Below are 12,598 nucleotides of genomic sequence, written 5' to 3'. Positions count from 1 at the left end.
GCGCTCAACCGTAAGTCCCCAAAACCCCATCTTTTCTCCTACCCAACTTCAATTACCTCAATAGAAATAATGGTTCTGCTTCAATTTTTGAGCATGCTTTTGTTTCCATTAGGTCCTCGAGGAAAAAATTTGGCTTGCTTGAGAAGCACAAAGACTATGTTGAGCGTGCAAAAGCATTCCACAAGAAAGAGGACACCATACGGGTACGTACAGTTTCACTTGTTTACTCTCTTGCTTTTCCAAGTTTTGATGTTGCAGTTCTTATAGATTTTGTTGCATGTGCTGCTTTATTTTTGCAGAGGCTTAGGGAAAAAGCGGCAAACAGAAACGAAGATGAATTTTACTTTAAGATGATCAAGACAAAAGTCGTTGATGGAGTTCATAAACCAGAGTATGAACTTTCTGTACTTTTTTATTTTCAGTGATTGTTTCTTTGCTTCTTTTTTGGATTGAGCTCTTGATGCGTTTACTTCTTTGTGTAGGAGTGATGCAAACAAGTATACCCAAGAAGAACTTCTGCTGATGAAAACACAGGATATAGGATATATTCTTCAAAAGCTTCAGAGTGAGAGAAAGGTGAAAGAATGCTTTGAATTTTGATAAATATATATGCCTATATGGAGATCTGTGCAAAAATTTTATTTAGGTTTACTGGTGAATATTTCATGTTTTTGCAGAAAATTGAGAAGCTGAATGCCACTCTGCACTGTACTGATAATCAACGGCCAAATAAGCATGTCTTCTTTGCTGAGGACAGGTTTGCGCTCTTGAAGCTGTCATTCTATAACTAGCATGAGTTGGTTCTTTTTTATGGAGATATTATGTATGTTAGTGCACTCACTTCTGTATGTGTTGCAACCTTTTCTCTTTCTACTTTTCTAGTTTTAATTTTACCTTGATGCTACAAATAGAAGAGTCCAATGCTTAGCCGATGAACTTGATTACCCTTTTGATGCAATCAGCCAATAACAAGAGCAGCACAGTAGAAGTTACAGAACTAATAAAAAGGCGCAGAACTATAACAATTATTAACGTATAGAATGGGGTCAGTCACATGAACCAAATGACACAATAGCGTAACTGTCAGTAATCATGTCTAAAAAGTGAGAAGCATTTTTTTATTAAATGAATATGTTGAAGACATATTGAATTGATTGTGAGAATTTTGAATCTAGACAGGAATATTTTAGATTACTTAGGTGTTTCCTGCATCATTGATTGAGTCTCTTTATGACAAGACTGTAATTCTCCTATCAAATGAACTAAGTATTGTTGCTCGATCATGCTGTTCTTAGAGGCTGTAACCTGGCTTTTCTTTTCTTTAGAGTGATAGTATCATATTCATCATTTATCAAGTCTATGGTTACTACTTGTCTGTGATATGTAAAATGGATGATAAATAATGTTGAATATGGCGTTAGGCTCTGAAAAATTAAGTTTTGGTTCGCAATTCAAGTTTCAACTGGTTTCTTGTGCAATTAATGGTATATTTTCATAAAAAAGAAAAATATATATTTATATTCGTTTAGGCTTCACAGATTGTGTAGCATGTCAATGGTGTTAGAGATGTACTCATGTTATAAGGTCCTTCGTTTAGTAAGGATGCTTTTCCCTCATTTTTCACCTATGGATTGATGTTAGTTTATTCCTCTGACTTGGTTACCACTATCCCCTTTTCGAGATCTATTCTGTGAACCGTGTGAATCATTATAGAATTTTTGCCATTCCTTAAATATATTCCGAAGGAATGGCTTTGTTGATCTGTTGGCCATTTATGTGCAGGGAAGAGGCAAAAGAGTTACAATCACAAAATCTAAGAAGAGAAGTTCATCTTCCTCTTACTTCCGATGATCTTCCTACGAACATTAAGAGGTACACCTTACACTTGGCTTCAAAGACACTGATTTTGTTCTCGTTTTGCTTAATACCCTATCCTTTGAAATCAAACATTTTGTTACATTTCCCTGCTGAAGCTTGTTATGGATTTGTTGTACCAAATATTTTATCTGTTCTCTTTGATGCCCTCAAAATCATTAATTTTAGTAAGTATCTCAATTGTAGTAAACACCGTGCTGATATTTTAGCATGTTGAATTGTAAACTGGATATATATTTTTTTCATACACAGAAAGATTGCCAAATCCTATAAAGAGCTGGAAGCGAGGAAGACTAGACTCAGCCAGCTCGAGAAAATCTACTTGGACATGTCAATGCAGAAAGAGTTGAAGGTATTGACATATTATGTGCCTTATTGCAAGTCCATTTAGATATTTAGGATGCTAAGAAGTTATGTTCCATATCTCGCCAGAAAAAGGGTAAGAAGCGCAAACTACGAGAAGACGAGCTTGTCACTCCAGCCCCTAAATCGGTATACAAGTGGCATGCTGAAAGAAAGCGCTGAATGGGATAAAATAGAGTATCTGACCTCTTAGCGTAAGGATAATTCATTTTCTTGATTGTGTGTTTCTACTGGAGATGGAAGCACAGAACATATGTATTCTAGGGCTACTGGTTTCGGTGTTGATAGCATAGTAGCCAGCTTTCTTTCTGGGAATTCCTTGATCATCAAGTAATAGTCGAATATCTTTTCAATACTATAGATTTTGTGCAATTAGACCTGTGACTATTGTGAAATGCATGGTGTTTTCATATAGATCCTAAATGGAATGTAACAGTTGAATTTCTATTTCCAATACTAAAGATTTTGTGCAACTTATCATGGGTAGCTGGAAATGCCGCCTATTTTTATATAGAACCTAAAATGGCATGAACCTGTCTCTACTTAATTATTGTTGGTTGCAAAGACTTTCTGATCAAATACAGAGTAACATAATGTTAACAAAGCAAGCAAAGTTGTTTATCAGGGGACAATTCATATGGATTAAGGGATTTTAATTTTACTAAGTGGGACTCAAAAGATAAGATAAAAAATACATCTCTTTCATTTTATTTATATAGGGTAATTTTGTATAGACAAATCTTTGAATAATGTGTAATAGTTAGCATAAATAGCTTGTAAACTCATTCTGTTCTAATGTTTGGCACTTATTACAAAGTAAACTGGAATCTAAATGTAAATACTAAATAGTAGTTCATTAGTTGGTGCCAAGGGGCTATAGAAAGACATTAACGTTCCCCACGTCCCCTATAAATTAAATATACCACCATCTGTATTAACCCCAACGTAAAACCCACCACGTTTGGTATCTGCACATAACATAACCAATGAATCATAATCATTACTATTATTATTTATTTAATAACATATTATGAAGCTATAAATCGCTAGTTATACTTACGGTAATCCATATGTCCTTGAGAAAAATACCGTAACAAAACCACATTATGGCACTAACTGTGAGAATGCTTGACAAAAGGATGGGCATAAACTCTACGCTCTTTGTACGTATAACCTTTACCTGCAATTTAGATTAAATACATGCATGGCAAGAATATAAATTATTATGAATAATAATGCTTAGTTATTGCACATAATTCCAATTTCAATTCCACTAACCAAAATGCTTAGGGGTGCTACAAAGACACACGTTGAAATTATTACACATATGAGTCCAACAACTTTGACGCGAACCAAACCATGTAGCTTAAAATACGTCCCCAGAATGATCGTAGGCAAGCACATCACATTCATAGCCACAAATTGTGCTATGCAAAAATACTGCAAAACTCGATCGTCCAAAGACTAATCCGTCATGCAAGTGATACTTATTTAAGAGGAGGAGTGAGCTGACCACTCAAGCAACTAAGATGGTTACATTAAATATTATTATTAAAAATATACAAATATAAATATATTACCCTGGCACGCTTGTCTGCATAGATCATGTAGATTAAAATGTAAATAATCTCTATGGCACATCCAAATGAGTTAATGGTAACGAGAAGAAAAACGTTGGTTTTGAGTGTGGCATAGTATAACCATACAATGCAGCTGAATAATGCAACAACGTAAGGCAATGATTGGAAGCCTTCCGTCGATTTCCTTTTCCATATTCGCTTAAATGTTTTCCTACCATGCATTTAAAAAAAAAAAATTAATCACAATATATATTCAAAATATATGCCTATTGTTATTGTCATTCAAGAGAATTGAAACTAGAAGACATGTCCTTAATTACTACATACTCACAAGGGTGATAAAAACGCGAAGAAGGAAATCACGTTGCCTAGCCAGGACATAAGAAAATTACATGAATAATAATTAATAACAATAACAAATAACAAAATTTGAAGGATATTTTTTGTGTATACATGTTACCTAGTATCCCAAAAATAAATGCTGCACGAGGGTGGTCTATTGGAACAGCCATGAAACTTCTTCAATTCTCTCTCTCTTTAGGTTTGTTAAGCAAATTAATTAATTATAATAAGCACAAGGAGAGGGTTTCTATTTCTACTTGCTTAGAGAAATCTTAATCTCATGCAAATGCAGCCACTGAAGTTGGTGATGAGGATGGATGATTATTCATATTATCATGTCCAATAGCATATATATAACAAAAGATAGATAAGTGATGATGAGCAATTGAAATCATCAAGGTAGAAACTGATATTTTTATTAGAAATATTTTCGCATGCTTATGAATCTTGCACATTAAACTTAAGCACATTTTGTATCGGGAATAAGAATCCCGCTTTATGCATGCAACAATTAATTAGTCAATAACAAATTTTTAAATAGAGTTTAATATTACAGCGAATTAATCTTTGATTTATCGGGTTGAAAAATACTGTAAAAAAAAAATTTTAACATACTTGATAAAAATTAATCCTACATTAATTCATAACATGTATTAGTATTTACTTATTATTTTTTGGCCCCCACACATTTTTATCTACAAGTGTGCCTAATATATAATAAAATGTACCCTTTCGTTAGTCTTAAAAAAAGTATATAATATATATAATCATGTCCATTAGAAAATGTCCAGCAGGACAGTCACTCGAATCTTAATATTACGGGGATCCATTTACATGAATTATTTACTAATTAAAAGTAGCACTATTAATTAAATACATAAAGCACTAAATTAGTCTTTTATGTTTAAGCATAATTTTATTTTGGTCTTTAAAATTTAAAATGTCTTATTTAAACTAAAAAAGTTTTATTTAATTTTAATATAATTTTATGTGAAGTTAAAATTAAATAATGAATGAAATGTCCTACATGACAGCAGTATAAGAATAAAGTCGATAATTTGGAGAATAAGTATAAGTTCTAAAGACACAAAATTAACTATGGGTGCATCAATATATTTATTTATTATTTTTCTTACAATTTAAATAAAATATTTTCTATAGAACAAAGAAAAATAATAAATAAATATATTGATTGATCCACAATTGATTTTGTGCCTTTAGAACTTGTATTTGTTCTTTAAATTATTAACCTTGTTCTTGTATTGCTGTTATATAGGACATTTCATTAATTATTTAACTTTCACCTTACAGTGAAACTATATTAAAATTAAATAAAATTTTTTTAAATTCAAATAGGATACTTTAAACTAAAAAAAACGAAATAAAATTATAATTATACACATGAAGACTAATTTAATACTCTATCCTTGATTAAATTGGTATCTCTCATCCACCAACATTATACTTGACAATTATATGTACCAGAGTAGTAAAAAAAGTGACAAAGGAGATAGCAACATGCATTCACATATTTCTCTTTTGATATGTATTATTTTTGTTAGTATGAACACTATAAATGAGGGTTACCGTTAGTTAAAAGAAATAAGGATAATAAAAAAATTTGTATAAAATTAGAAAATAAAATAATAATTAAAAATTAAATATAATATATTAACATTATTTTAAACTTTTAGTAAAATAATTTTTTTAATATAAAATCTTAAACAAATATAATAAATCATAAATAACACATTATTTTAATTTTTAAAAATTCGAATCTTACTTTTAGTATTTTGAAACAAAATTTCTTATTAATTACAAAAAATTACTACAAAAAAAAATGTTGACTACCATCGAATTTACTGTCAGATTCTTTAAATATATCCGACGGTAAACTAATTACCGTTGAAAAATATCAGCCGGTATAAACCTCGCTGATAAACAGTTACCGTCAGATTTATTGCGTCTGACAGTAATTTTTTGACGGAATATAGTAAAAACAAAAAATGGATTCTTCGTCGATGTTACCGTCGCGCCACTTCGTACGATTTTTTGCTATACTACCGGAGGATTTATCTAACGTTAATACCAACGGAGATGTTATTTGAACTTCTTTTAAAAAATAATGGCTGGTGTCAAAATATTTTTTCTTAAGTTTAAATTATTTTTTTCTGTCTATTTCTAGTGTACCCTGATAATTAACAATTAAAATAGTACTTTAAACCTGATGTGAAGTATGAAAAATTTAAATTATAAATACCTGATGATAGTAACTGAAATATCTGAAATAAAGCTAACTATATTACATTCACAGAACTATGTTTACATTCACTAAAATATATATTACAAATACACAAAGTTTCTTAAAGAAATACATATCACAAAACTATGTTTACATTAACCCTAATCAGATTCATCATCTTCTTCCTCTGGTTCACCATCCTCGTCTTCCGATGTAGTTTCTTGATTATTATCGACTCATCTTTCTTTTCTTCATTGCCATCAATCCCGTCTTCTTCTTGAAGATCATCATCCTGCTGGAAGTGCATCGACATCTAGTCCAAGGTCAATAATGTCATCATCCATAATAGCAGACCGAAGGGAGATCGACTAACTGGTATTAATCACCATTTTTGAAAGAGTTGGGTCGTGTATTTGGTTCCTGACCTTCTATCATATCATCATACTCAATGAGGCCTCTTGACTTAGTCCTAACCACAACCACCCAACTAGACTTGCATGAATTTGGATAAGGCAAATAGTATACTTGATGTATATTTTGAGGTAGAATAAAAGGATCGTAGAGCCTATATTTCCTGGTTACATTTACTTCAGTAATATCGTAGTCCTTGTGCTTTCGTATTCCTTGTCGCAAACTTGGATCATACCATTCACATTCAAGCACACACACCTTGTATGTAATGCGACAAAAATATAGTAATTCAATTATGTTGTGCAACATACCAAACCAATCAGAATAGACCTCGTTTGAATCCACACGAACCCAAATCTAGTGTTACATGTTTTCTTTCTAATTGATCATTGTAAAGTATGGAACCGATATCTATTAATATTGAAGATCGGGTAGCTAGTTGCCTTATTCAATGGGCCCCAACTAAGTGCAACTAGTTTTGAATCTGTTGTGTCAGTTAGCTATGCACTGACGTATTCTCAAAACCAACATGAAAAATTGGTCAATGATGTCTCTGGATTTGCCTCTCGGGATAACCTGTATGATAGAATACATCAACAAAGTTTTAATTATTAGATTATGAAGCTAGTTTGTTACTGATTGCAATATTTATGAAGACTTATAAAACACACATAAGGTAGGATAAAACTTGGTCATAGTTAAGCAGCACATGCGGATGTGTAGCATCGATCTCCTTCTGCTCTAACTAGTAGTCACTGCACGCACCTATTGCAACTCCTTCTGATGTTGTTCCACTTGATGAAGATTCTCCCCTCTCATCATTCCTTGCAACCCTTGTTATGCGTGACTCAACATGAGACTGAAAATAGAAAGAGCGAAATGCGAAATTTTTCTTAGCCAGAAATGCTTTACAGATGTTGTCCTCAATCCGAGCTCTATTTTTCATGATGCGCTTAAATGAACTAATCATCCTCTCAAACGGGTACATCCATCAAAATTGGACTAGCTCACATAGCATTGTTTCGTATGGTAGGTGGACTGCTAAATGTTCTATGACGTCAAAAAAAGATGGAAGGAATATCCTCTCTAGCTTACAAAGTATGATGGAAATTTTCTTGTCCATAACTGTAAGGTCATTCATGCTCAGTTTCGTAGCACATAACTCCCTAAAGAACTTACTTATTTCTATAAGGAATTTCCAGATCTTGGTTAGAAGTTATCTGAACGGGACCGAAAACAAAGACTCTATGAATACATGACAATCATAACTCTTCAATCCAACAAGCCTACTTTGTGACACGTTTACACACCTGACCAAGTTAGAGGCGTAACCACCAGGAAACCTTAATTCTCTAATCTACTTACAAACATTTTGCCTCTGTTCTCTCGTTAGAGAGAACACCGCTTTTGGTTTAGCCCATCGCCTGTTATCAAGTCTTTTTAAGTTCAGATCTGGCCGCCTTCAAATATCTATCAAGTCAAATATAGCCTTATCATTCTCCTTTGTTCACTCATCGTCTATTACTGTGTGCATGATGTTATCAAACACGTTTTTTCAATGTGCATCACAACAAAACAATGTCGAACCAAGTTGTCTATTCAATAAAGGCAACTCCCAAAATATATTTTGTTTAGTTCAATTATGCTCTCTGCCATATCTCGGATGTCTCACCTCTACCCCGTTATCGACAATCTTTAGGATTCTTCTAACACACATGGGTGTTCATAGATCAGATCCGATCCGCATATCCGTGGTATTTATCCGAATCCGATCCAAAAATTACGGATATAGATCCGATCTGCAAGGCTATCGGATCGGATCGGATCCGTACACTAATAAGATCGGATTGCAGATTTTGTGCAGGTATTCACATATCCGATCTGTATATCTGCGTATCCGCAAAAATAAAGAAATAAATAAGTAAATATTCTTTTATGTTTTATTTCAACTAATAATTATCATATATGTTGTATTATTTTAATTTATTATTTAAGAAAAGTATATTCAATATTATTTTAAGAGTAAACATACTCAAAAGAATAGAAAAAAATAAATTTTATTAATTTTTTATAATAAAAATAAACTTTTAAAAATATTTTTGTCTTTTGCGAATATATCTGATATCCGATCCGTTCTGCAAATGTTTGGATCGGATCAGATCGGATCCAAGATTAAAAACTGCGGATATTGGATCTGATTCGATGATTTTAATGCAGATCGGATCGAAATTTTGGCCATATCCGATCCGATCTTCGTTCATCCCTAGACACACTGCCAAACTTGCCTACCATCCAACCTCTCGGGTGCCTATTTGTGTTCACCTTACTCTTTTTAAATGAGTCCTCATTGCGCCCAAAAGGATGATCCATGTCAAAAAATCTTCGATGGCAATCAAATCCTGAATTCTTACCGCCATCCGTCAACCAAAATACGTTTGTATCCTCCATACGAATGGGACATGCCATTCTGCTCTGTGTGAACCAACTGAACAACATGCTGTATGCAGAAAAGTCATTAAAGGTCCACATTAACATAGCCCATAGTTGGAGGTTTGTCTTTGTCAAAATATTATACGTTTGTACACCATGGATCCAGAAGTCTTGGAACTCGTCCACTAAAGGCTGCAAGAAGATATCTATTTTGGCTTTTGAATTGCTGGGACCAGGTATAATGCAAGTTAGAAACATATACGGGTCTGTCATGCACATTTCGAGACTCATGTTATAACATGTCACGATTACGGGCCAACAAGAGGGCATGTTAACGAAATTGGAATTGGGTGCGAACACGTCAGAGCACAAAGCTAGTCTAACATTTTTGGGCTTGCTCGTAAATGTAGGATAGATCCGATCAAAGTGCTTCCAAGCTAATCTGTGTGATGGATGCATCATGATCCCATTATCTCTCTTGTTACTACTATGACAGGTCATGTGAGGGGTCGAACTCATTGAGGCATACAATCGTTTCAACTTCGGAATTAAGGGCAAGTAGTGCATTTGTTTCACATAAATTCTCTTTAACCAATATTTACCAATATATTCTATCTCGACTTAAAACCTTGGTGATCTACAAAATCTGCATTTGTTAAGGTTTGCATCCATCTTGTAGTACAGCATATAACCATTCAAACAACAATCAATTTTCACTGCATTTAGACCCAATTTCAAAAACTAGCTTCTTTACTTCATAGTGGTTTCGGGGGATGCTAGATGACCCTATAGGTACCAGTTCACTGTAAAGGGTGGCCCACTTATCAAAAGACTGTTGGGTATGATTTGACTCGGACTTAATACTCATCATTCTAACACATGCAGACAACTCCGAATGAACGGACCCATCGTACAAAGGTTTTACAGCAGCTTCTAACAGATGATAAAATCTTTTTGCTTCCGGGTTAGGCTCTTCTTCAGGCTCTTCCAATTCATTAACACCTGTTACATTACACACCATCTTGTTGTATTTCTCTTGGTTAGTCTCCCAAGTCATTTCATTCATATTTAGGTCTCTCACCATCCGAATCCTCGTTGTTTGACAACCAGACCTATTCAAATTAAAGGTAGACCAGTTTATTCCCTACTCGTCCACTTCTCTTTGTTCTGTCCACATCTAATACCCATTCTTGAACCCGGTACGGTAGAGGTGAAGCATTATGTCTGCAGGTCCGAACTATTTAGTCAGCCGACACTTTTGATATGGACATCTAGAAACCTCTTTGGACATAAACGGTTCAACATGTTGAAAACATGCGTGACAAACGTGTCAACACCCTCAAAGAATTTGTGTTTTATACCCTCTTGGCCATCGTTATCCTTCTTATACATCCGTAGACGATGGCTTGGAATCATATCGACACATACACACTAGAATTCAATGAATAACAGTAATTATTTAAGTTTTTAGAGAAATCGGTAGAGTAATCCTTGTAATTAGAAGCTCCCGCCGCATACAATAATTATTTTCTGACAAACCAAACACGTTTTAAACAATTTAAACAATAATTCGGCAAAATTTCTGTTTAATTCAATGACATCCATGAAATAAATACAACGGTTTTCATATAGGAAACAGTTGCAAGCATAAATCATTAACATACAGGCATTCAATAAAATATCAAATTCTAACCGTTCTTAAGCGCAACCCCTTATAACTCCACAATTTTTCAGCAAACAAGGGTTTCGAGAAGGCGCCATTACGCGACTTTCTCCCACTTTCGTCCTAAAAGTCTATCCTAGAAAAAGTAAGTCCAACATAAAATTTAAACAATTCATCGTATTCAAAAATAGAAAATCAACCTCAGATATTACTGCATAGAGAATAAAAGAAGGAAGCTCCAATTGAGTTTAGAGAAAATAGCACTATCCTAATAAAAAAGATTACTTATTAAATTCACAAGCTGAACCTAATTCGAAAACTAACTTAAAAGAATAGGTAAAACTCATTACTCTAATTAATTAAAGCATAATTCTTAATTCAACCAAACTAACAAGAGGCATCACAAATTTAATTTTTACTTATATTAGAGTACACAACAACTCCTAATAGCATATTTCATTATTAAGCAAATTTAACCACTGATTAAGCAACAATTTTAACAAAATATTAAACTCACAAGAAAAACTAATTTAAAAGAATAAGTAAAATTCATTATTCTAATTAATTAAAACCTAATTCTTATTCAACCAAACTAACAAGATTTAACAACAACTCTAAGAAAATATTAAATTTACAAAATAATATGAAAAAACATTATAACCAAACCAACAAACAAATTTGATGATATTAGTGGTGACTCGTGGTAACAAAGGCGGCAGTAACGACGACGTGAACATAAATTGCAGCGGAAGATGCAACGGCGGCAGCAGCAGATTTGACGAGCACGTGCAGCGACGGATGCTCCAGGCACGGTGGCGACGTCAACTTACTCCATCTGACGATAACGACTTTGTATGCCCAAAACGCCGTGTTTCACTAAATAACAGTACCATCAGATTATTCCGACCCTAAATCCGACAGTACTGAGCATGTTAAACAAATTTTTTTCCTCAAAATATTACCGTCGTTGTCACTGTCGGAATTTGTGTTATGGCGGTTATATTTTAGGGTTACGAATTATTTGTCTAATCTGACGATAAATCTGACAAAATTCTGCCACTATCTTCCGACGGTAACTTCAACGGTACTCAACATTTTTTTATAGTAAATTTTTTAATTTTATGACAAATAAATAACTTGTTATAAAAATATTGTATTTTATGAAAAATTAATTTTTGGTTACAAAATATTTTGAATTCTTACAACAATATAATCTTTTGTTATAAAATATCATAATATTTTACAACAAAATAACAATTCAATACAAAAATTAATAAAATTTGTAACAAATTTTTTTGTTGTATAAAATATTCTTATTCTATAACAATAATTAATTATTGTTAAAAAACTATAATTTATAATAATTTTAAATTTGATACAATTTTTTTGTTACAATTTTTTTATTTTCTTATAGTGCTGACGAGGAATATCAACTTCAATTCCTATCATAATTATCAAATTCAGTCCAATTTGATCGGTAAATCCAATCATCAATTTAAATTAGGTCATTATTGAAACCAGTCAAATAATTAATCTAGTCAAATTTAATTAAACACAATAAAAATTTTGTCAAACTTAATTAAAACCGGTTAAAATTGATTCAGACAAACTCGGTCAAATTAAAAAAATATTATTTTTTATATATGATACTTTTTATTGAATATATTACATAAATAAAATTAATTATATTTA

The 12,598-nt window shown here is 32.7% G+C and overlaps 2 protein-coding genes across 2 annotated transcripts in view; one reads left to right on the top strand and one right to left on the bottom strand.

Moving 5' to 3' along the window:
- The window catches only part of LOC107481730 (probable U3 small nucleolar RNA-associated protein 11), a gene marked incomplete in the record, with an annotated part of 4,430 nt that extends 1,715 nt beyond the window's left edge, over window positions 1-2,715 (top strand). The window contains 7 exon segments of the mRNA XM_016102033.3: window positions 113-203; window positions 300-391; window positions 483-576; window positions 678-757; window positions 1,783-1,872; window positions 2,128-2,227; window positions 2,308-2,715. Of these exon segments, the coding sequence (XP_015957519.1) occupies window positions 113-203; window positions 300-391; window positions 483-576; window positions 678-757; window positions 1,783-1,872; window positions 2,128-2,227; window positions 2,308-2,400 (640 nt within the window).
- Window positions 2,716-3,125: 410 nt separating this feature from the next.
- LOC107481520 (bidirectional sugar transporter N3-like) lies at window positions 3,126-4,330 on the bottom strand. The gene is made up of 6 exons (XM_016101802.3): window positions 4,279-4,330; window positions 4,150-4,186; window positions 3,819-4,029; window positions 3,517-3,678; window positions 3,299-3,418; window positions 3,126-3,206 (listed from the first exon to the last, which is right to left on the bottom strand). Exons 1-6 carry the CDS (start codon window positions 4,328-4,330, stop codon window positions 3,126-3,128), a joined length of 663 nt encoding a protein of 220 aa, XP_015957288.1.
- Between the last annotated feature and the right edge of the window lie 8,268 nt (window positions 4,331-12,598).

The sequence above is a fragment of the Arachis duranensis genome, chromosome 3 (assembly GCF_000817695.3).
Source record: "Arachis duranensis cultivar V14167 chromosome 3, aradu.V14167.gnm2.J7QH, whole genome shotgun sequence".
Lineage (NCBI taxonomy): Eukaryota > Viridiplantae > Streptophyta > Magnoliopsida > Fabales > Fabaceae > Arachis > Arachis duranensis.
Note: the sequence above shows the minus strand (reverse complement) of the source record. Positions and strands in the feature narration are given on the sequence as shown.